A 26,552-nucleotide genomic window follows, 5' to 3' on the forward strand; every position below is an offset into this window, starting at 1 on the left:
AAGGAAAATGAAAACTGTCATAAAATCATTAAATCTTGTCTGATCTTAAAAAAAAAATAGCAGGTGCACATCTTCAGATGGTGTTCAACATATGTACAAATTTTCAAACTGTTCCATGCAGTGATAAAAAATTCTATAGGGGGGACAAAGTTGCGTCTACAGACAGACGGACAGACAGACAGACGGACAGGGTGAAACCAATATACCCCCCTAAACTTCGTTTGCGGGGGTATAATTATACTATTCTCCGATATTATTCATATTCCTGGAAAGGGTCTGTCCATTCACACAACCCTTCATTTTCCCAAGCCAAGAGTTTCTGATCGAACAGCGCAGCGGAACAGAATCACATGACTTTAGAAGAAGAGGAACCCTTCTTCAATTTCTTTGTCTTTAGTTCAGTTACAATTAATCTCTAACTCGGAGTTTTTGAGAGGATGAAAACAATGATTTTTTAATGTTCAATTAAGCTTTCATCTCAGGTAAGCTCAGTCAATAAAATTTAAAGTAAACGTAATTATTATTTCTTGCAATATTTTATGCTTTTCTATCCTTAGAGAAGATTAAGTTATACAATGATTAAAATACATGTACACATCAGAACTGATTGGAACATGCTTTTAATAAGGTTTTACCTTGCATACAAAACTGGCATACATGCATACGCATTTCAAATCTTAATAAGAGTGTGCTACATCTAAATAACAACAAAGACAAGAAGACAGATTTTACATACATTAATGAAAAATCAAAAATGGAAGGACTTGGCACCGCATATAATGTTAAAGTAAGGCACAACAAAGCACATATCTTAAAATCAAGTAGATATACAAATGTATCCATAGTGCTAAAAAATGTCCAATTAATACATAACTGCATACTCTTCATCTTGGCTAAATCACAAAAGTCAAGCTTAGCCTAAACCAGTTGAAATATGTCACACGCAGCCAATTAAAATGCTTCTTGTGCTTTTGTAAAAGCTTCTAACAGTTCATGAAATGCTTATGCCTATCATACACCTCCTCCTCATGAATTTGGTCGATTTTTGGCAAAATTAAAAAAAGAGTCTTAAATATGATTAGACAATAGTTAGAAAAGGAAAGACATAATTATTTTATTATTTCCTTTCAATAACACAAAGGCTATATGCATTGGCACTTTAAATTTTTGACAAATGTACCCTTCTCATTACAATCACTTTCACTGGTTAAACTATTTTTCCTCCACGGTAATATGGAGGGACATCACAGCTTAATGCTTCAAAGAGCAAATCTTTGTTTAACATTCAACAAACCCAACTGTTTCATGTTCAGAAATATTACATATTACATGGATAGTAAACATTACATAGCTACAAGTAATATCTTGTATATTGGAATTCTTGTCATAGATACATATAAATACATGAATGATTTCAGGAATATAAAAAATAATAACCGTGAAACTCAGTTAAGGCGAAGTCCTAAGGACCAGTGGATATCTGTAATTTATTATACATGTATCAGTATTATGAATTCGTAATAATAAGTATAGCAAATTGCTATAAACATATTTTCCTCAAGATGGTAAATACAGTGAAACATGGTTATAACGAAACGCAAGGGACGGTCGATTTTGCTTTGTTATAAGCGTAATTCGTTATAAATTGTACCATCAAATTTGCAACATGTAATATAGTCAAGGGGGAATGAAAATCAATTCGCTGTGTCAATTCATTATATTAAGCCTGTTTGCTATAACCGTGTTTTACTGTATAGGGATTTCTGTGAAAATGAATTCATTCCTACATGTACCATTATATCAATTAGTATTGCTATGTTTTCAAACTAAAAATCATTTTATTGTAAAAAATGTAATTTTTTTTAAAAATTGCACATCTATGGGACTCAAACTTGATTCGCTAAGTCTGTAGATTTGTTACAACCTTTAAAGTTTGCAATGATTTGTAAGAAAATTTACAACTTCACAAAAACTTCACAAAACTTCGCTATATCTGTGTTTGTACTAAATGAGTTTTATTGTAATCCTATGGAATGATCAAATCTACACTCTATTTTCATCCTACATACAATTCAATTATATATATATATATATATAGAAATGATAAATAAATGAAAATGAAACTTTTATGACTCGCGTCTGAGGTATGACGCTAGTCTTTTAATGCGATCCCTGTTCGCCACAATATAGCACTGTGTTTCCCACATCAGCTGAGTGAGTTTCTGATTGTCATGTTCATCCATTTCTACCTCTGATATTGGAGGACTAAATCTGTAGAAAGGGACTCCCAGCATTCCACACCAAGCTCTAGATCTGTCTACCGGCCGACCTTCGGCAATTGTTGCCTAGATCAAAAAAGTTTACATTAGCCAAAACAACAATACATGATTAAGACATAAAATGCCCCCACCTAAAATGAACACATATTTAACGGTACTTATGGGTTTTTTCTTGGTACACATGTTTTTTTGATATTTTTCATTTTTATCCAATGCCCTAAATTCCAAAATAGAGCACCATATTAAGGTAAACTGTTCCCCATTATTATGCATTTTCATAATAAAAATGGCCCATCTTTCAACAGTTTTTCTTTTAGGAAACACTGAGTGCAGGCTTGAACAAACTTAATCAATTCAAAACTGATAACTGACTGAGAGCTTGTTTTCTAAAAGCCGTGCTCTATGTTAATTTTATTAACAATCTGAAAAAAAAGATACAAAAAATGCATATTTTTGACTGCTTCTGATACAATTCTAAATGAAGTGTCACTTCTGATGCCATATACTTCCAGTGAGAACAATAAAATGAGATAAATAGAAGAAAAATATATCTTAAACCAAATCTTCTAAAAACAGTTTTATATATCTTTAAAATGATGTATGGGGGCTAAACTTGACTCTTTCCTGCATTCATTGTCCTTCACAATGAGCTTTCTACTTAACACATAAAATTAAGTACCGGTATATTTTACACTTGTGTATATAAGAATGGTCATCCTATCACACTTACCTCTTTACTTAACACATCAAATATCATGTAAGTACAATGTACCACAGGCACCTTATATTTTTAAAAACTTTTATTTAATAAAAAAAAAATTCTTTGGTTTTACTATTATAATAACAAGGTTATTTTTATTGTACAGGGAATAGTTTTATTATAATAAAGAAATATTGTTACTGTCAGGTACCTGTGCATTGTACACTTAATACATAAATATTAAATTTTCCAATGTGAATTTAAAAGAAATCCTGTTATGTATAACTAAGTCACGCATTTACTTGATGCCTGAAAGATAAACACAAAAAGAAATCATACCTTGTCTACCATTAGATTGATTAAGTTTGAGATTCCTTTGGCAATCTTAGTGACATCAAAAATTCCCTCTGGCCGGTAGACATCCACTGTGTCCACTGCTCTAATGGGGACCTGCCCTGTACCAAGGGAGACCATCACACCAATGGGGCGAACTAAATGTGGCTCATTCTACAAGGTACACAAAATAACAACATTTTCATTCGTCATACAGAATTCTATCATAAAATTATTTCAAAACATACAAATTATTTTCCTGGAAAAGTAAAAAATTGTATTAAAACTTCATCACATGTACATAGTACTGCTGTAAATTCCTTATTAAACACGAGGAATTTATATTTGTGGAAAATAGCGAGAAGCACCCCTCGCAGATTTTTTAACCTCGCCATTATTTTCTGAGAGTTGACAACTATATGTAATATGGATAAATGTTCCGCGTTTGCGATTTTATATTCTCGCCATTTGATACAAAACAGCTTGATCGCAAAATTAAGTACTCATACCTGTTAACCTTTCAAAGCTGCTATGTGGGAGAATCTCCCCCTTACCAACTTGGCTAAGGGGGAGATTTTGCGTAAACGACGTTTTTTCACGTGAAATGCAAATATATATTAAAAATACTGTTAGATACCTTATTTTACCATTGTAATTAATGCATTTGCATCATTTTAAATCTTATTATTTCTATGACTACCAGTGTGCAATTACAACTTGTGTTGCTGTACATGTTCAGAAAACTATTATTTTGTTTGCATGGTACAATACAAGAAGTCAGTAGTGCAACTTTTTATATTAAGTCTTATTGTTCAGTATTGAACCATCACTGCATGCTGACATCTAGGGTAAACACAGAAAATTTATTTGCAGTGAAACCCAGTTAAGAAAATACCAGTAAATAATATTCATTAAAATTAATTTTTGCCTTATATATAGGATAGATTTTTAATTCACAAAACAACATGTATTTCTTCAGTATCATTTAAAAATGATCTCTGTTGTAATATCTATAGCATCGATTCGCTGTAATTCATAGTACCGGTACTATAAACTTTAAAAATTCTTGTGAAATGCTTTTTTATCGGTAGCTTGTATAAACACTCAGTGTTCCAAACTCACTTCGATTTTTACCGACCGTGCTGGCCAGACAGAATTAGTCACGACTCACTGCACGTGGCTTGGGTGCTTTACCTGTGCACCTGTTAAGTGACACCACTGGCTGTGTATTGTTTTCTTTGGTGTTACAGAGTAAAATCAAGATGTTTTAAGCTTTCACTTATTTTTTTTTATAAGGCCTATGCATAACTAAATACGTAACTGATTTAAGTCAAAACCGGAAGTAATCGTAAAAAGTAAACTGGACTATAACATGTCATACTATGATCACGGTAGACAGTACTTGGATGAATTTTGATATATTCAAGCTACACAGCAGCTTTTTTAGCTCAAAATCAGAGAAAAACCCGCAGTGGTTGTTGAAATTTGCATGTAAAGATTCAGAAGTTGGGGGGGGGGGGGGGGGGGTATGGGGAAGAAATACGATTGCGGGAGAAATTTGTCTCCCACGCGGGAGATAGGTTGGATGCGGGAGATCTTAGATTTTTAGGCCGTTTTGCGGGAGTCTCCCGCGCAATGCGGGAGGGTTAACAGGTATGAGTACTTGCGTAATATAAGGAATTTACAGTAATTATTTCAGCAATCTGTTCCTGGATATTACATCATATATGTAGCTGTGAGTGTAAAGCAGGTTCCCTTACTCTCAGTTTCAATCCACAGTTGTATTCGTGTATTTCTGTCATCAGATCTAAGGTTGGGTTGTTGGCATCCAGGCCTCCATCAATGTACGGACCAAAGGCCTTAAAGTAGGTGGGTGCTGCACCACTGCATCTGGCTGCTTCCCATACCTTTTGCTCTGTGAAAGAAAAAAATATTCTCCTATTTTTTTGTTTATGTGTAGTTGTAAAACACAAAATAATCAACTCCATTCTAAAACAAATGTTTGACAAATATGTTTACAGAGTATATGTATATAGTATGTTAAGACAAGTACTTGAAAAAGTTTAATTTTGAAATTTAATATTTACAATATATTGCAAATATCTTTCTCTTACTACTGAAAAATAAAAAAAAATATGTGTAAACTTATTCTGGAGTAAAGAGGTCATATAATGCTCTAAAGAGCAAATGCTCTAGCACATGGGTAGAAGATTTTATCAATTAACGAAATTTATATAATGTATAATAAACTTAAATATGAATGTTATATTGGAAAATTCACATGGATGTGAACTCGACTTGTATGTGATTTAATCTTCTGAGAAGACCTCTCTGAGCTTATAAGGATCTGATCTCATGATCAGTCAAGTTCACATCCATGTGAAATTACCTACATTATGTACACTACTATCTACTTATAACATAAAAAGCTAATCAATTCAAATGTATCATACATGTACATGACAGAAAGTAATAAAAAGTCATGTGTAAGTGAATTACATACATACCATTGGGAGGGGCTGGACAAAACAAATCTTCCTCATTGCACGACTGCCTCTTGTCCTTTGATTTTGAATCCCTCTTCTTCTTGCTTCCTTCTCTCTGACAAATCCCCTTGACCTCTAGCTGTTGAAGTGTTGGTTTGTAGGTTCTAAACAGGTGAAGTTTGGTGGGATGTCTGTCTGCCAGTACCCCTGTCACTATAGTTCTAAAGGAAAAAAAAACATGGAGTACGAATTTAATTGTTAGTTCAAATTACCAATACGGCATACCACATATATCTGTTTTTTTCTGCATGTAACAAAATTTGCAAAAATGGGGAAAATGTGAAGCATTTTTTATTGCATCAATCATTTTTTGTGATTTAAAAAGTTTCTCATAGAAAATGATACAGAATATAATTTCTGCATATTCAATAATTTTTTGTGATTTCAAAAAGTTTGCGAAAAAAGCGACAATTAGCTCATCGCTATAATTACTGGATGCCTGAAAGACAAACTTTTGAAATATATTTCAAGACATGATTTTTAGGTTCAGTGACTCAAAAAGCCGAGTGAAATTCAATAACTACTATTCCGATATCCATTATAATTATGAATAATGCAGTTATGAATAATGAAGAGAAAAAGTCAACTGAATGAGCTATTCTTTAAGTTTTCTAGTTATTTCATAAAAAAATCCCATAATATAAACATTAGTGTTATCATATTTTGCCAAACCTTGGATTTTTGAAATCTGTCATGACTGTATCCTCTCCAAACTCTTGTTTCAGCATTGCCTCGAAGTTATCACTTTGATACGGCCGTGATCCAACAAACACCTCGTCTTTAAGCCTCAGATAGAGACCTCTGATGTATGATAAAGGTTTACCTACAATAGCAAATCATTAATTCATATATTTAAAGAGAATAACTTCAAAACTTCTAGGATCAGAGAACACGTACTGTATACAGGGTTATTTATGCCCTATGTTTAAAGAGAGATAATTAATTCTCTGACGAGGGCATAAGGAGCAAAATTAATATGGGGTAGAATATTTCCCAGAATACAGTATCTCTTTTTGCCCTTTGTCCAAAATAATGACGCTTAAGTGATGAAATTATTTTCATCATTTTCATTATTTTCATTCAATAAAAGTTCTGCATCATAAATCCTATACTTATGATATTCATTTTAAAACTAGACAAAAAATTGACTCAACATATTTGAAAGATCATCACAAATGACTTTAGAAAAGATAAGATATTGGCAACGTTTGGAAGGAGTACAAATTTACATGCATAATATTCTTCTTTCTTAGGAAATTTGATGAAAACTGGATATAATTTCAATATAAAAAAGTTCTGTTACCTTGACCTCTGACAATCCTATTTTGTTTAAATTTTTATTTAATGAACATAATTTTGTAAGTATGGGTAATTTTGTGATAAATTGAAACAATTAAGTTAGAAAAAAAAAACCCATTCAGTCAGATATAGCATCAAATAAAAAAAACTGACTCTAAATAAAGAATCATGTGCATTAAGTTGTATCTGGGGTTTTTTCTTTTAAACAAAATCCCAGTCTTATCCATCAGTTGTATCTTGGTCATTTTACCAAACCTTGATTTCTATCTCACCTGTGCAGATTCCCAGAGCTAGGAGCCCGCCAGTGCTTGTCCCAGCTATCCAATCAAAACACTCCTTAATGGGTTTCCCAACCTCTTTCTCAATAGCAATCAACATTAGACACAGAACAATTCCTCTGATCCCCCCTCCATCCAAAGATAAAAGCTGTAAAGACAAACAAGTAACATTATATTTCACACACAATATTTAAGTATAAAAGCATATTATTTTCAGATCAGAAATCAGTTTGCACATGTCTTGTACATATTAGTGATAATCATTCTGAGATATCTACTTAACATTAAAGTACACATGCACCCATACGTAGGTTACATGTTTGTATTATATGTACATGAGCATTCTATCCCAGGATTTTATGTATCTCATTTGGAATATTTCCCAGGGATACAAAATTTAAATACCTATTGCTGATAAATTCATTTATATTAATAAAAACAAAATTAATTGAAAAGTTAATTCATTGAAATGGAAAGCAAAACAAAACAATAATGTCAAGAAATTTTCATGAGGGATTTGTAATAGTAGAATTTGATATCTGTGGTCCATAAGGAACTTTAAAATTTTGAATTCTTTATTGTCCTTCTAAATGATTAATCTATAAATATAAAAAAAAAACTAGACAACATCGAGATGGTGGCCATCTCAAAGGGCCCCGCTTATATAATGGACAATATGATGAAGAGCATTTCAGAGAATTTTGCTTTGACCTATAACTTAGAAATTTTCAAGCCGACATAAAACTTTTAATTCAATCTCATTACACCTTACATACAATGTACAGGCATTTTTGTTCAACCTGAGTGAGATAGCAAATAGGAAATAATCTACGATCTAAAACTGATTATAAAGAGATCTGCTACGACCTTCACATTGACTTGGTTCAAATTATAGAGCCAATGCACACCATTAACCCAAAAGCTCTGTTATCATAAAGTAGGAGTCAAACTTGCCAAGTGGAGAGTATATATATTCGCTAGTAGTTAATTTTAACAAATAATTGTATAAGAAAACTACACGATCATTACATGTAAGAATGTGGAATGTAAAGGCAGCCATGTTATGATGACGATGGAGTTTGTTTCCAGTCGACTCATGCACAAAGTTCAAATTGCCTGTATTTCCAGTAAATAAAGCTTTAGTAGCTCATAAGTTTGTTTTAAGAAGAAAATTTAATATGTTTTGGAGCTGCTCATCTTTATGGAATTCATAAGGTCACGAAAATTCAAGAACACTTTCAGTAATTTCTATTACTAAAAGTTTAATTTTCATAATCAATAATAAAAATGATAAAAATCGAATTTTTATTTTCCCCTTTAAAAATCTGACAGAAGATATCAAAGATAATGTTGTTAATTGCTAGAACACAGAATTCGACGGACCTGGCCAGATAACACTTGGGCGATCATGTCAATCAAACTGGGTGCCATTGTTTCAAACTTGATTGACAAGCCGCATCATTTTGAAGTTTGTACAGGTTAAAAAAGGTGTGTTTGTACAAAGTTCGGCCTATAAATATGAATTCTAATTTTCTGTTTTATTAAATATACATAAATTCTTGAAATTCTCCTCTAGTTGCTCACCCTGTATCCCGGGTCTTTGTCTGATCCATCCAGCTGGCCGAAGGGTTCACACATTGAGGATAACATTTCATCTAGAAGGCCTTCATAAAGAACATAGAGTATAATGAACAATAAACTCCAAGTGACTGTGAATTATCATATTAAATGGAAGATCACAATAAGATCATTTTGTTATAATTTCTTCAGACAATGAATGTAAAAAGGCTCCATAAATACCATTTTTATATAATAATTTAACAGGGTCTTGTTTTCATGGACCTTGAAGATTTTGAAAACCAGAAAATGATGTGACTTTTTTTTATCATGAGCTATCTTTTAATGATGTATGTGGCCAAAAATGTTGTACTGGTGTTATATAGAAAGACTTTTCTTTAATGCAACTTCTTCTAAAAAACTCCCTATATAACACCTAATGATAAATCAAATTCAGTACAATCTTGTAGATGTAAATTAGGAAGTTCATTACTGTTTGATATCCCTTACCACTTTGATCCCGTTCTAAAAGTTGATTTATGTGTTCATCTGGTTTTCCATCCTTATTTCCATTCACATAACACCCTTCAAGACATTTCTTCATTTGGTCATTGCACCTCGAGGCACCAGATACATGTAATATGTACAAAATTAGCTCCCTGAAATCAAGAATACATTAATTTATTGTGTAGGCAGATTTTTAAGACCAATCTTTAATATATCAATTAATGTTACCAGTAAAAACTACCATCAAGAACTTATTACCGGTATTGTAACACTACATACATACCACAAAAGTTACATATTACTGTTGAACTTAACATATTAAACTGATTCCCTTTCAAAACAATATTAATTGCTCTTTTTCTCAATATACTGTAAACCAACTATTATTTGCTAAGACTTTATTTCGCGATTTATTCGAGATGAACTGGTTCGCGGCGACTAATTTTCGCAAATAAACTTATTCACACCTGTTTCTTTTATTAAAACTATATGGTAAATACTGGTCCGCAGTGAGAAAAATTCGCTACAATGAGGCCCTCGCGAAAATTACTCGCACGCGAATAAAAGTTGGTTTAAAGTATATGAACAGAAGCTATTTATGTACTAGCTTTTAAAATCATTATCTTTTTCCCACTGAATTAAATTACTTCAATAAGGATTATGTGAGGTATTTTTTGAAAGAAAATCAGTTTCAATTTGCTAGCTCATTTTCAACACTTTGGACATACATAAAGAATGGTAAAATCTTCTTACTTGTTTTTCCCATTTGAAATACTAGCTAAATGCCGGGGACTTTGATTCTTCTTGTTTTTGACATTTACATCAGCACCATATACAACAAAGTTCTTCACCATCTCAACATTATCTTTCTAGAATAATAAATACATTAAATACAATAGTACAACAATTCAAAGTTGACCACTTCATAAAATTCTGATAATACATGTTTAGCTCTAATATCATTTCATAAATGAATAAAAAAAATTTGGGTATTTATTGTCTTAAATATCAGCTTTCCAATTTTCTCCATCACATTTTGGCAGTAATTCAATTTGAACATACATGTACATCAAATTACCATCTATGAAAACCTTTTTCCAACATGCCAAAATTAATTAGCTGTTACTGCATATATTTGCACTCAATGACCAGCCTACTCTGACAATAAATGTTCATGCCTAGAGCATATTCTAAACATATAACTTCATGTATCTATATGATATGGATTGACTGTAGATTCCTTATCATTATTTACATCCTTAATTTTACAATTTTACCGTTTTGCATCAAATCACAAGAATATAAAATCGCAGACATCAAAATATCATCATAGTTTCATTTGCTTTAGATCTCTCCAAAATATAAAAGTGAGATTCTAAAATCTGCAAGATGTTCTTCTTGCGGTTTTACACAGATATTAATTTCTCAAGTTAAATTAGGAATCTACAATATTTTGCACCCAATATATTCATCCACAAAAAATGTATTTCTTTTTCTAGATTTCTCTCTCACAAGTAAGTGTTGATAACAAAATCTTACAGTGACTGCAATATGTAGGGGAGTGTTTCCATCGTCATCTCCGATGCTTGGATCCGCTCCCCAACACAACAGTTCCATCAGACAGTCCGCCCGGCCCTTCTCCTGCATGATGTGTAGGGGCGTGTGACCTGTATTGCTCTTCACATTCATGTCAGCTTTCTCTCTGCAGAGCTTCTCAACCATCTGCCATGATTGAAACGAATGAAAGTAAATAAACATGTGAAAAACATATTCAAACTATCGTTAAGGCAATATATGACAGCTATAATCATCTGTCAAAAAAAACTGGTAAGTTTCCTTATATGGAAACAGTATAAAATGGTGGGAAAACAGCATTTCATTCAAACTTAAATTTGAATTCAAACATGTCAAACCTATAGAGCTATATGTATTAAAGATGTTGCTAGTCACTAGCAAACACACACAGATCAGTCATATATCACATGTAAAAATCAATTAATACTCAAAGAGAATTTTATAATGCTATCAATTCACATTATCATACTAATGTATCAATCATTTTTCCTTCACGAAGGAATTTATTAATATCAGAGTAAGAACTTTAGATTAAAAACCAGTGTGTTCTCTCTCTCTCTCTCTCTCTCTCTCTCTCTCTCTCTCTCTCTCTCTCTCTTATTTACATGCATACAGGTATTTATTTATTAAGACCTTTCTATTATTGTGCGGGTTAAGATTATTAGGGTCTTCCGTTTCCAACGGAAGACCCTCTTGTTATTCTATTGTTTCTTTTTATTAGGGTCTTCCGTTTCCAACGGAAGACCCTCTTGTTATTCTATTGTTTCTTTTTATTATTATTATTATTAAGGTCTTCCGTTTCCAACGGAAGACCTTGTACTGATTCTGTTGGAAATTCTTCATTATTATTTTTCTTCTTCTTTTTCTTCTAGACGTTTCTTTAAACTGTAATATCTCGCTTGTTTGTCATTAGATTTTATTCAAATTTTCAGGGTTTATTGGAAATGACAATAGCTTACTATAGCACAAAATGTTGTGAAATCGCTACTTCCGGTTTTGAGTTATTCCCCTTTGAATATTTTTTTACTGGGTCTCGTGTACCTGCAAAGGCTCCGAGTTGATCAGTAGCAAGTAGTTTTAATTTACAAATCTTTAATGAAGACATCTTGAACGTTGTCCTCCTAGTTTTACATGTTTGATTAACCCACGTTTACTTCTTAAAAAATTATATCGAAATTTATGTTTCAAAAAATGTTAAATTTTGCTTATATATTTGCTCCATAACTTTTTAGTTGTAAATTTTTTCTAGTCACATATAGAACAAAAGTTGTGCAGAATATTAAGAGCTTTCATTTGATACCATCAAAAAGGGGCTAACCCTTAAAATGAGGGGTCTAGATCCCTTAAAAGTCTTTGCCTCATAACTCTAAAACGGTAAATTTTTCGATATGGGCGTCGCTGCAAAAAATGTTGTTTGTGACTTAATTGATCTTATCAAACTGTTTTTGTGTTAAGGTATTGCATAATATGAGGGTAAAAAGTAATACGTGTTGACCAGTTCTCACGGCAATTTGGCCAAGTTAACGAAACTCTCCCTCGCCCGCGGCCGAGAATATCGGTCACCATGGTCGCGGCTGGGCTACCTAGCGGTCAGCGGTTATCTAATACACAAGAGTTGCGTCTCTCAAATATGAGTTTATTTAGCCGCAAACTCAAGAATTGTTTTAGTTTTGATTACACACAAAAGTTTATGGACTAAAAGATTAGGTCTCGATTAAGAAATCGTTCAGTTAATTAATAAAAGCAATGTCATTCTCAATCTAAAGCAATATCAGACATAGATCAATTGTGGGTTTCAAGTTTAAAATAAAGAACTTCTATTTAGAATATGGTCATTATACTGCAAACTTTTAAAATCTTCCTGGGTACTGAGCTGTGCGTTGTATCTTTACGTAATCTATCCTTCGTCCACGGCCGAGGAGATCAGCCACGGCTGATTACCTAGCGGTAAGCGGTTATCTAATACACAAGTTTCGCAAACCGCGACGTACACTTAGATGAATATGAACGTGTCTGAGTTCATATAGCCGTAAATACAAGAACTGTTTCTGTTATAAAAGTTTGTCCATCTTGTATTTATCTTATTAAAAATTTGAGTGTAAGTGAATATTAATGAACGATATTACTCCAAATTGGAAACATCGTCAGACATAAATTAATGGTTAGTTTGTAAATCTAAAAATGTTTAACCCCCCCCCCACACACACACACACACACAAATATTAAATGATGATCATCCCTCGCACATGGCCGAGGAGATCCAGCGCGAGTGGACAAGTGATCCGCGGTCGGCTCGTGTTCTACTTGTACCTTATCATACGTTCATGTTTCATATTTTGCACGGACAGAACTATATTTTATTACGTTTTCAACTATTATAGGTTAAAGAGGATGAGATAAATTTATTTTACTTGTACAGTTGATTAAGCATTGATTTAATTATACGATAGCGTACAAGGTAGTTTAAAAATCAAATCAAATTATAATCAAAGTTCCATGTTACATGTTTGCGGTAGGTGCTAGCACGATAAAAGAATGTCCTGAATTGAGGCATTTGATGATTGTTTTAAAGAATATTCACATGAGTTTTAAACAACTTAAGATTATGTTCTATCGGCCACATATTAATCACTCTGTAGTTTTTTCTACATGGGTGTTCGTTTCAGTGTGGAAGCGAACTCATTGCTGCGTCCCCCCCCCCTCCTCCCGCCCCGCTGACAAGTGCTCGCGCTGGATTGTTTTTTTTAAGTTGGCGAAAAGATATCCAGATCTGTCGAAAATCATTTTTGGTGACTTCTCCTTATGTGTAACATTTTCTCCTCAACGTGTATCGTTTTCCCACCCGTTTGTTTATTCGGTCAGTCTGTGTTATTTCAATCGCCACGTGCGACCGAAAATCTTGTGTCGCTTCTCAGAACATATGTAATTGAGTAACAGTTGGAAGGGTGTTTTATAAACAATAAGACTATTATTCGAAGTCAATCATCTTCACATTGAAGATGTGAAATCGTAACCTGAGAATGTGGCTAATAAATTAACCTGTTAAACACGCTTAACTTCTAAGTTATGCACAGATTAATTCATAATGTATTATAATTAAAAGCTTGAAGTCAAAGGAAATTGTGTTCTTGGGAAATGCGACTACATTATGCAATGCAGTCGATCTCCATAGAAATCATCAAAATACTGCAAGTGTCGACAGATTTCTTATTTCTTTGAAAAACCATGATAATTCACTTGACTTGCAGACTATAATATAGCGACATATCTGCCTCCCAAAAATATATGCGCTTCTCAAAGTTACACTTAAAGTAGATCCAGTGTTCTGTGACATCACACTTTTTTGTAAAACTTTGAATTCTTTAAAAATTGTGCAAGATAGTTTTATTTATTTTATGTGAATATAATCACATGGATGTAATTAGAATTATTGGTAGGTTAAAGATATTTTCGCACTTAATTTTATACTAAATTTCCAAATGTTTATATATTTTATCTATGCAAAGGGGAAATAACTCTTTTTCTGACTTTTCTCTCAGTTGTTTGTCTAAATGCTATAGTTTTTCTTATTCCAACGATTAATTTTAAAATATTTTTGTAATTTTAGTTTTCTGATAAAGTTGACATTAAAATTAAACAAGAAAAACAAATTTCTGCCTACAAGATTTTACTTTTAACAGAAAAAAAAATACATTTTTCTAATGCTAAAATATGCTTTAGTTTATGTTTATCTGGCATCTCAAAAAGTGTGATGACATGTATATTTTTTCTAACAATTGATGACTTTTAAGTCTATTAAGTCGAAATCAGTTCGGTTTTTCAACTTTCCTCAGAGAATTTTACGAGTATGGAGCTACCTTAAGTGAGATAGATGTGCGTTATTAGGGATTTTATTTATTGCTAATTGTATGAAAATTGTTAAAAAAACAACTTTTAATTGAAGTTGTGTATTATGAGGTTGTAATGCAACTTAATTTACTTACAAGGTTAGCTACAGCAAGTGGAATACTAATTTTAGCTGAACAATGACTACCCAATATATTAAAATACAAGATGAATAGTTTCCTGAACTATAATAGCGAGCAGCGCCGGCGAGCGAAGCGAGCTCTAAGAACCAGTGTGCGCGGGAAAAAGAACGAGCTAAACCTACAGTTCATCAAACAAAATTTTTTGTCTACGTCCCATAATGCTCTCTAATGTTTTCACCCGTGGTGCTATGCCAAAAATGGCCGACTTTTAACTCGTAATTTACAGTGACTTAAAGTTTGAAGACACGTTTTGAGTACCGCATATGCTATGGCGAGACTCAAAAGATTTGTTACATGCTTCCATACGTATGCATACCTCAGTATTGAGTCGAGAAACGTAAACAAAGACGAACAAATTCATAGATGACGTCACAGTGCACTCGCGCTATATTTCCCGCGATAAATTTAGAGGTGGATCAAACATCTGTAATGCGTGTACTAGCTATTCCAGAATAGACTGCGATACCTGCCTCATTGACGGATGATTTGTTTTTAATTTTTTTTAATATAGAGATTTTATGTATACATATATTAGCAAGAGCCATACTTTACTGTCATAACGATCCATTTTTAAGCTAATTGTGCATGCATGAGTAGGGAGGAAATAAACAATAGGACATTTTGAAATAAATAAAAAGGAATAAAATGAAAAAATAAATAGTTAAAAAAATTATGTATATATTGCATATAGTCAGACCATTAAATTTAAAAGTGGGAAATTACACACCTACAAACAGGAACTGCTCTCTCTCTCTCCTCTCTCTCCGGCTCTCTCTCTCTCTCTCTCTCTCTCTCTCTCTCTCTCTCTCTCTCTCTCTCTCTCTCTCTCTGGCTCTTGCTCGTTCTCTCTCTCTGGGAAGGGGGTTGCGCTGTATGTATCATAACCATTAAAATTAGTACATTTGGCATACTTATTGTAGAGGAATACTCTCTCAAAAATTCTTCGACGTTCGTTGATACCTAAATAAAACTATAAGTTGACAATGATGCAAGGTATGTGTAATTCTTGCTGCGCTCGCCATAACGGTAGCACCGTAAAACATATTACTATGTATGTGTATATGAAGGTTGCAACCTGATTTGTATGGCTGTAGGTGGGGATGTACATACAATGTATGACTGCACATACGGATTCCGGACCGTGGGTACAGACGATACCCATGATAGTCCTTTAATACACCAATGCGCAGTTTGATCTAGAAACTGGCCAGTTTCATAACTTCTTCGAATTTCTCTAACACGGACTGTCTAATTCCTTCCCATAATTCCAATTTACGCAAACGCAATTGAAGGTTTTTTTTCAATCTAATTAGTAAACCCACTGACATAAAAATAAGGATTTTGCATATTATTACATTGTCGAGAGAAGTAATATTCATTTCTGTAAATAAGGTTATTTAATTCACGTTACATAGCGGTGTCTCTATGAAACAGCACCATCTGGTGTAAAATTTAGATGCTCGCTTTTGCATAAATTCTCCCGCTGATCTTTTTTTTTAGCTGATTATATATTATTTTGAATGTCCAAGTCTACTTGTATCATTAAATAATATCAGACGACACACATTTCCCGGCAGAAAAGTTCATCAATTTTGACTAATTACTAAATTTTGTCAGCACGTAATAATTCTAAACTTGCACATAGTTTTCAAAAATTTAGAAAGATTTAAATAAAGAAGTTATCCCATAGAAAAGGTTACGTATTTTGTAGGCGGATTCGGTTTTTAAAAAATATAAATCCTGATATGAATCATGAGTACATACTGTTTATAACAATGCTTGCTACCCTTTGAAAATTTAACTCGCCATTAAATATCTCATTTTTTAAAGAATTTTTGAAACGATTACACAAACTGTGTTCGACAAATAGTTTTTCTTAAACATTTTCTTCCTTTCCAAAAAATAAAAAAAACTTTTTATATACAGGCTTTCAATCACAACACGTTTTTATAACAAAAGAAGAACTGAAAGTTTAGTCATTATAAATTATTGACACCATATCACATACATTTTCAACTCGCAGCAACAACGGAAGACCTACTCGTGGCTTTGCCACGAGCTCTGCTCTAGTTAGGGTCTTCCGTTTCCAACGGAAGACCCTCTTGTTATTCTATTGTTTCTTTTTAGGGTCTTCCGTTTCCAACGGAAGACCCTTTTGTTTTTCTACGGTTCCTTTTTTTTCTTATTCTTATTATTATTATTCTTTTTATTTTTTTTCCAACTCAAATATTTCAAAAACGCTTGCATCGATTGTTTTGAAATTTACAGGTTTAATGTATATCTAAAAGATCTCTATGATGTGAAAAAATTATTTGATGACGTCATCAAATTCGTCAGATATTGACGTTTTTCACGTTTTAAAAAGTGATTTTGTCCGGTGCTTTTCTTCTTTTTGATTTAAGATAAAGCTATGAGATTTACAGAGAAGGTAGAACTACCGTTTTACTTATGACATAAGGCCGGAAACTCAATTCGGACACTTCCGGTCGAAACCGGAAGCAAAATCAATTTTTTTGAATTTTCATGTTTTTCAATTTTAAAAATTTTACGTACGTATCTTACAGTAATTTTCATGCTGAGTTCAAAACTGAAATCCGTTTTTGAATCGGACGATGCATTACAGAGATATCGGGGTTCAAAAATTGATTTTTCCGGAAATTTTGATTCCGCGTCCTTGGTTTAAAAAATAGCGTAATGTTCAAAGTGAAATTAACTCGTACCAAAAATAATTGTTAAGTCGTACTAAAACACATTCGTTTTTTTTTTTGTTAAGTTGTTCTTGAAATCAGAAAAGTTTTTGTTAAGTCGTACTTAAAATCATTCGGATTTTGTTAAGTCGTACCAGGAATAATTCGATTTTTTTCATCTTTTTATTTTAGTTACTCTTGTTATTGGTTTAAGAGCTCTGCTTCTTATAGGAACTTCCAGCTTTACTTCCTACATTAACGGAAGACCCACTCGTTGCTTTGCAACGAGCTTTGCTCTAGTTATTATTATTATTATTATTCTTTTTCTTTATTTTTCTGACTTTTTTAAAGCTTAATATCTCAAAAAGTTTTCAACGGATTTACATAAAACTTTCAGGGATTATGGCAAATCACTGTCCCTAAAAGATGTTAATTTTTTTAGTACAACGTCACTTCCGTTTCTACGTTACGTCAATTTTTAAATTTTAAAAAAGTGATTTTGTCCAGGGCGTTTTTCAAAAACGCTTAAAGATAAAGACTTGGAATTTTCTGTGTTGAAGCATTGATCGTTTTTATTTGGACATAAGGCTGGAATTTAGTTTCCGACACTTCCGGTCCAAACCGGAAGTGTTTTAAAAATTTTGAATTTTCGAATTTTTCATTTGAATTTCAAATGTTTACGAGGTTTGTAAAGTTGGTCATGCTGAATACGAAACTGAAATCCGTTTTAAAATCGGACGATGCATTACAGAGATATCGGGGTTTAAAAATTGATTATTCCGGAAATTTTGATTCCGCGTCCTTGGTTTAAAAAATAGTGTAATGTTCAAGGTAAAATTAACTCGTACCAAAAATAATTGTTAAGTCGTACTTGAGCATATTCGGATTTTTTTTGTTAAGTCGTTCTTAAAATCGGAAAGGTTGTTGTTAAGTCGTACTTACAATCATTCGTATTTTGTTAAGTCGTACCAGGAATATTCGATTTTTTTCATCTTTTTATTTTTGTTACTCTTGTTATTGGTTAAGGAGCTCTGCTTCTTACAGGAACTCCAAGCTTTACTTCCGACATTAACGGAAGACCCACTCGTTGCTTTGCAACGAGCTTTGCTCTAGTTATTATTCTTTTTCTTTATTTTTCTGACTTTTTTAAAGCTTAATATCTCAAAAAGTTTTCAACGGATTTACATGAAACTTTCAGGGATTATGTAACATCATCGTCCCTCAAAGATGTTAAATTTTTAACTACAACGTCACTTCCGTTTTTACGTTACGTCAATTTTTAAATTTAAAAAAAGTGATTTTGTCCAGGGCGTTTTTCAAAAACGCTTTAAGATGGAGACTTGGAATTTTCTGTGTTGAAGCATTGATCGTTTTTATTTGGACATAAGGCTGGAATTTATTTTCCGTCACTTCCGGTCCAAACCGGAAGTGTTTTAAAATTTTCGAATTTTTCGTTTCAATTTCAAATGTTTATGAGGTTTGTAGAGTTGGTCATGCTGAATACAAAACTGAAATCCGTTTGAAAATCGGACGATGCATTACAGAGATATCGGGGTTTAAAAATTGATTTTTCCGGAAATTTTGATTCCGCGTCCATGGTTTGAAAAATAGCGTAATGTTCAAAGTAAAATTAACTCGTACCAAAAATAATTGCTAAGTTGTACCTGAACACATTCGGATTTTTTTTGTTCAGTCGTTCTTAAAATCGGAAAGGTTTTTGTTAAGGCGTACTTAAAATAATTCGTATTTTGTCAAGTCGTACCAGGAATATTCGATTTTTTTCATCTTTTTATTTTTGTTACTCTTGTTATTGGTTTTAGAGCTCTGCTTCTTACAGGAACTTCCAGCTTTACTTCCGACATTAACGGAAGACCCACTCGTTGCTTTGCAACGAGCTTTGCTCTAGTTATTATTATTATTATTCTTTTTCTTTATTTTTCTGACTTTTTTAAAGCTTAATATCTCAAAAAGTTTTCAACGGATTTACATGAAACTTTCAGGGATTATGAAACATCATCGTCCCTTAAAGATGTTAAATTTTTAACTACAACGTTACTTCCGTTTTTACGTTACGTCAATTTTTAAATTTAAAAAAAGTGATTTTGTCTAGGGCATTTTTCAAAAACGCTTTAAGATAGAGACTTGGAATTTTCTGTGTTGAAGCATTGATCGTTTTTTTTTGGACATAAGGCTGGAATTTAGTTTCCGTCACTTCCGGTCCAAACCGGAAGTATTTTAAAATTTTCCAATTTTCGAATTTTTTGTTTCAATTTCAAATGTTTATGAGGTTTGTAGAGTTGGTCATGCTGAATACAAAACTGAAATCCGTTTGAAAATCGGACGATGCATTACAGAGATATCGGGGTTTAAAAATAGATTTTTCCGGAAATTTTGATTCCGCGTCCTTGGTTTGAAAACTAGCGTAATGTTCAAAGTAAAATTAACTCGTACCAAAAATAATTGTTAAGTCGTACCTGAACACATTCGGATTTTTTTTGTTCAGTCGTTCTTAAAATCGGAAAGGTTTTTGTTAAGTCGTACTTAAAATCATTCGTATTTTGTCAAGTCGTACCAGGAATATTCGATTTTTTTCATCTTTTTATTTTAGGTTCTCTTGTTATTGTTTTAAGAGCTCTGCTTCTTACAGGAACTTCAAGCTTTACTTTCGACATTAACGGAAGACCCACTCGTTGCTTTGCAACGAGCTTTGCTCTAGTTCTTATTTTTCTTTTTTTCTTCCTAGACGCGAACTTTGAGGCTTCATATCGTGCTCATTTCTGAACGGTTTTTGCTCAAATTTTCAGGGCTAATGGACTTTACAAAACACTATCTTCATCAATTCATAAAAGTTAGAATTCCCTTTCCGTTAACGAGTTATTCCCCTTTTAAATTTTTTTAGGGCCTTTGGTTTCCAGACAAAGGCTCCGAGACTATGATAGCAGGGAATGGGAATCCAACGAATTTGAATAACAAAGACATTGAAGTTGTATACATCGGTTTTTGTTTTTGGATTACGTTCCTTATTTAGGAAAAGGTAGGGGGTCAAAAAACAGGATTCCAAAAAGTGCAAAAATTTAGACATATTTTCCTTTATATCTTTTTAACGAAAAATATTTTGTTAAGACATGTAGAATAAAAGGTGTGCAGAATATCAAGGACTTTCATTTGACACCAATAAAAAAGGGCTGGCCCCTTAAATTAAGGGCCAATAGCCCCTAAAAGTTTTTGCTTAATAACTCAAAAACGGTTAGGATTTTGATATAGATGTCGCTGGAAAAGTTGTTTGTTGGGATCTCATAAAGGTCGTAACAATATTATTTTGTAAGTGATTTGTGTAATATGAGTGTAAAAAGCTTTACATGTTGACATGTACCTGTTTTCATTTGACAAGTTAACGAAAGTCTTTGTGCGTACAACTGGCATAAAGTTGCCGTAGAAAGTATGCTGGTTTATACAGGAGGCATTAATTTATGAGAATTTTTTTTGTTGAAGTACATGCTTTTTTTTAGGAGTTTAAGTCATTGTTGTTAAGTTCTTATAGTGCACAATCATTAAAAACGGCAATTGGAAAACAAAACATTCTTTTTCTTTTCTATTTAACCACAAAATATGGAATTAAAAAACTCTATGAATTACATTTTATTTATTAACTCCATACATTTAAAATCTACCTTGAATCAGAGCTGTGTGTGTGTGTGTGTACCATTACGTAAGCTCTCCCTCGCCCGCGGCCGAGAAAATCGGTCACCATGCTCGCGGCTGTAGCGGTCAGCGGTTATCTAATACACGAGAGATGTGTCTCTCATATACATGTTTGAGTGTATTTAGCCGCGAACTCGATAATTGGTTTCGTTTTGATTACACATAATTTTTTAATGGATTAAACGATTGGGTGTCAATTAAGAAATTGTTCAGTTAATTAATAAAAGCAATGTCATTCTCAATCTAAAGCAATAATAGACACAGATCAATTGTGGGTTTTAAGTTTAAAATAAATAACTTCTATTTGATAGAGTATGGTCATTATACTGCAAACTTTTCAAATCTTCCTGGGTTCTGAACTGTGCCTGTCTGTGCGTTGTACATGTACCTTTACGTAATATATTCTTCGCGAACGGCCGATGAGATCAGCCACGGCTGCACTACCTAGCGGTAATTAAGCGGGTATTTAATACACAAGATTCTCACACCGCGACGCACACTTACATGCATATGAACGTGTTTGAGTTAATATAGCCGTTAAAACAGGAACTGTTTTAATTTAATCCTATAAAAGTTTGTCCATCTTGTATTTATTCAATTGAACAATTGAGTGTAAATTAATATTAATGAGCGATATTACTCCAAATCGTAAACATCGTACATGTAAGACATAAATTAATGGTTAGTTTGTTTATGTAAAATATTTTAGAAACTGCACAAATAATGTTTTAAATCAACCCCCCCCCCCACACACACACACACACACACAAATAGTAAACCTTTAAACAGTTAAATGATGATCATCCCTCGCACATGGCTGAGGAGAACCGGCGCGAGTGGACAAGTAATCCGGGGTCGGTTCGTGTTCTTCTACATGTACCTTATCGCGCGTTCATGTTTCATATTTTGCACGGACACAACTATATTTTATTATGTTTTCAACTATTATATTCGTTTAAGATGAAAAGATAAATTCATTAAACTTGTACAGTTGATTAAGCATTGATTTATAGATAGCATACAAGGTAGTTTAAAAATCAAATTATAATCAACAGATCAAAGTTCCATGTAACATGTTTGCAGTAGGTGCTAACACGATAAAAAATGTCCTGAATTGAGGCATTCGATGATTTTTAAAAAAAAAATTCACATGAATTTTAAACAACTTTAGATTAGATTCTATCGGTCACATATTAATCACTTCTGTAGTTTTTCTACATGGTCGTTCATTTCTTTGTAGAAGCGAACTCATTGCTGCCCCCTCCCGCCCGGCTGACAGGAGCTCGCGCTGGACTTTTTTAATTGTCAAAACGATATCAAGATCTATCGAAAATTCATTTTTGGTGGCTTCTTCTCATGTGTAACATTTTGTTTCACTTTCCCACCCGTTTGTTTATTCGGTCAGTCTGTGTAAATTCAATCGCCACATGCGACCGAGAATCTTGTGTCGCTTCAGCGCACACAGCTCGGAACATATATAGCCCCTGGTCATCAATTGTTATATAATTGAGTAACTGTTGGAATGGTGCTTTTACATAAAATAATAAATAATAAAATCATCCAGAAAAAAAGTTACCGTAACTCAATAGTCAATACCAAAAATAAAATCCGTATGATTGCTAACTGAAATCGGTTTTTCAGTATTCGGCGGGATTTTATTTTTCTGCTAACATTAGTATTTTTATTGCATGGTTTCAGAGATTACGATGTAAAAACACAAACAGTAAATACACCTGATATTATTTACATTGATAATGTTGAAAAATATTTAAAATTAAATTAGTCACATTCGTAAGATAAAAATGTTCTACGAACAACCGATTATTTTTTTCCTATGTCGTATCATTCGCGCGTAAATAAGTATGTTCTGTACATATATATACATGAACCCAGAAAAAATTCAAATGATTATACAAAAAAGAAAGTTGTAATTAGTATTTCGGAATTTTTTTCTGAAAGTAATTTCACATTGTATTGAAAAGAACAAGAAATAAAAATTATTTAAATTTTTGACTCAATATTCGTATATATTACCGGCGCTTCGTATATGTGTAATGGCGTACAGTGTATATAGATTATTATAATCTGTTCGAATTAAGTACCATGCGTAAAGATTCCCATAATAATTACTAGTAATTGCATGACTGTGTACATTGTAGGCAAATCCCTGTGTGTTAATTACTTCTAAGACTCTTTGTTTTCCATTAACAGTGGTTTAAAAAAAATTAAGATAATTAATAAAAATTTTGTCATTTGAATTGTATGCTTCATCAAATACTGATTCCGATTACCTTGAAGTCATTAATTTTCCACTGGCTATTGACAAAAAAAGAGACGCTTGACCATCCAATGAAAACAAATACACAGAGGTTGATTGACAGGTTCAGCCAGGTGCAGGAGACACCCGATGTCCGAAGTTATGTGTGCTGCTTGTACAAAGTCGAATGGTCTCAGTAAGAGTTATCGATGTAAATAAATAAAAAAATATATATGCTTATCAAAACATGATCGTTTAAGTTACAGCGAAGTACATTGAAGCGTTTAATAGGGGTTTACTCCAGAAAAGTTTCTACCTAATGTTTTCACTGACCTTTGTCCAATCAGATCGTAGCTGGGCGGAGTTAAGGCATTGCCGCTCGGGACTTGAATGAGAGAAGGAAAAGAGAGAGAGAGAGAGAGAGAGAGAGAGAGAGAGAGAGAGAGAGAGTTGAGTAAATTATAAGTGGTGCCGATAAAGGAATAATCATTAGTTATAAACTTGCAAACAAATTAATTAAGTTCTGTATATAAAAATTACATGTATATCCTATATTGTATAACTTTAAAGCTTTCTAAAGAACGATTGTGAAAATTTCTTTGGCCGCGCGCCGTCGACAACATGCACATGGATAAGCATGACGTAGCTTATATTCAACTAAATTTCCTAGCATGGAGTCCGAGAATACGGACATTAAATATTTTAAAATGCGAACGAATAATCACTTATGAACATGATGAATTTAGATGTAGTGTAAAGGAAAGGCAACGAAGGCGGATGCTTAGTGGAAAAGTAAAACGTCTAAGGAAAAGAATGTTTCACACTGAGTAACCATGAAGAAAGTTTTTATACAAAGTAAATTTACAACCTATGTTTAATTCCAGGAAGATTCGGCAAACTTTGATTTAATTATTAACGGTAACACTTGTAATAAAAACAGTTTCTTAAATATTCGTACAGTCTTCGATGTTTGATATTACCTTATCCTGTTACTGATCTATATAAAATTATAGACATCGTTGTTCCCTGGTGAAAGAATTTCAAAACACTTCAAAGTTTCATAAATTTATAAGATATACTATGTCCCGAGTTATTTCTTCCACCACTTTTTGCTTGATATTTCAATAATAGTAAATACCTTTGTGCTCAAACTACGTTCATCCACTTATATGAAAAATGTCCAGATTATATGTGTTTAAACGCCCCCTGTACCGCTTCAGGTTTCAATACACTCCCAATATTGAAAGTCTACGGGGATTTTGCATTGCATAAGCCATTAATAAGCCCGGATGATAACGTTTAAAAATTGCGCGAGGTATCCCGAGTACTTCCGAATGGAGAAAAGATGTAAACATTTCCCATTATAAATCTCCGTAAGAAAATTGTTTTCGTTCCTGTCAAATTTTATGAGTGAAAATTGTTCAATAAAGATATCTTGGATATATTCCCTTTCATCAATTGAAAGTGAATTGAAGTGTCAGTGAGTTCCGAATGAAGTCTGATGAATGTTTCACGCGGTTCTCGCACCCTTTGCCCGAAACGATTTACACGCTTTGCCCGAAACGCTAAACGGTTTACACGAAACGCTTCACAATCACACGAAACGCTAAACGGTTTACACGAAACGTTTCTCGCACGTAAGTCGCACGTTTTTTGGTGTAGTAGTACGTTGCAGGGTCTGTAAATTTTGTCATCACGCAACAATTCTAAACTTGCACATAGTTTTCAAAAATTTAGAAATATTTTCAAATAAAGAAGTTATCTTAGAGAAAAGGTTACGTGTTTTGTAGGCGGGTTCGGTTTTTTAATCAAAGTACTGATGTCCTGACGAGAGTTGATTTTATCGAATATTATTTATTTTAAAATCAACGATATGCTAGTTTGCTTGGCAAGTAGTTTATAATCTGCATTTGAATTATGCACATTTTTATAATGTGAATTCTCTGACTTTTCCGACTAGAATTTCGAGAAAACCTCTAATGAATCATGTTGTGTAATATTTTAAAATAGAATTGATTTCATCAAACTATGTTTTGGTATTCCAAATATTTCAAAAATTGTATGGATCCAACCAATAATTAATGAACTCTAGTCTCGTTCAACCAGATGCTCGGCTGTCTCCGTTAATCTCCGACAAGTAAGAGATACCAGTTCACGTGATAGCTTGATAATGCGACCTCTAAATAAAGACTGACTCTCTACTTGCCGGAGATGTAAGGAGACAGCCGATGGTTGAACGAGACTATATATTGAACTCTGGCGTAGGAATACACACGACTAAAAAAACTTCAAATTGTTCGTACCATTTAAAATCTGACTATTTCCAAGGTATTTATAAAAAAGTTTCCTTTAAAAAAATGCTTCATTATTTTCAAGAACTTGTCTTGTCAGCGGCGATGATTTGTGCTTAGGTGCAAGCACAGTTTCAGTTTCGGTATGCTAGAGTAACTGCATAGGAGAGTTGATTAAAATCAACTCCCAAAAAACACAATTCCTCACATGAATCATGAGTACATGTAACAATGCTTGCTACCCTCTGTAAATTTAACTCGCCATTACACATCTCATTTTTTAAAGAATGTTTGAAACGATTACATAAACTGTGTTCGACAGATAGTTTTCCTAAAACATTTTCTTTCTTTCTTTTTCAAAACACGTTTTATATACAGGCTTTCAATCACAACACATTTTATAACAAAAGCAGAACTGAAAGTTTAGTCATTATAAATTATTGACACCATATCACATACATTTTCAACTCACAGCAACAACGGAAGACCTACTCGTGGCTTTTCCACGAGCTC

General features: G+C 33.0%; 1 protein-coding gene across 1 annotated transcript in view; it reads right to left on the reverse strand.

The window, feature by feature from the left end:
- Positions 1 to 1,158: 1,158 nt before the first annotated feature.
- LOC105325995 (85/88 kDa calcium-independent phospholipase A2) overlaps positions 1,159 to 26,552 on the reverse strand; it is a 30,985-nt gene continuing 5,591 nt past the window's right edge. Inside the window, exons 8-17 of the mRNA XM_011425827.4 lie at positions 11,039 to 11,221; positions 10,253 to 10,368; positions 9,503 to 9,651; positions 9,020 to 9,099; positions 7,430 to 7,583; positions 6,531 to 6,681; positions 5,820 to 6,019; positions 5,073 to 5,227; positions 3,319 to 3,486; positions 1,159 to 2,345 (exon numbers count right to left, since the gene is read on the reverse strand). Of these exons, the coding sequence (XP_011424129.3) occupies positions 2,127 to 2,345; positions 3,319 to 3,486; positions 5,073 to 5,227; positions 5,820 to 6,019; positions 6,531 to 6,681; positions 7,430 to 7,583; positions 9,020 to 9,099; positions 9,503 to 9,651; positions 10,253 to 10,368; positions 11,039 to 11,221 (1,575 nt within the window). The 3' untranslated portion in view covers positions 1,159 to 2,126. The remainder of the gene's footprint in view (positions 2,346 to 3,318; positions 3,487 to 5,072; positions 5,228 to 5,819; positions 6,020 to 6,530; positions 6,682 to 7,429; positions 7,584 to 9,019; positions 9,100 to 9,502; positions 9,652 to 10,252; positions 10,369 to 11,038; positions 11,222 to 26,552) is intronic.

The sequence above is a fragment of the Magallana gigas genome, chromosome 7 (genome assembly GCF_963853765.1).
Source record: "Magallana gigas chromosome 7, xbMagGiga1.1, whole genome shotgun sequence".
NCBI classification, from domain to species: Eukaryota; Metazoa; Mollusca; class Bivalvia; order Ostreida; family Ostreidae; genus Magallana; species Magallana gigas.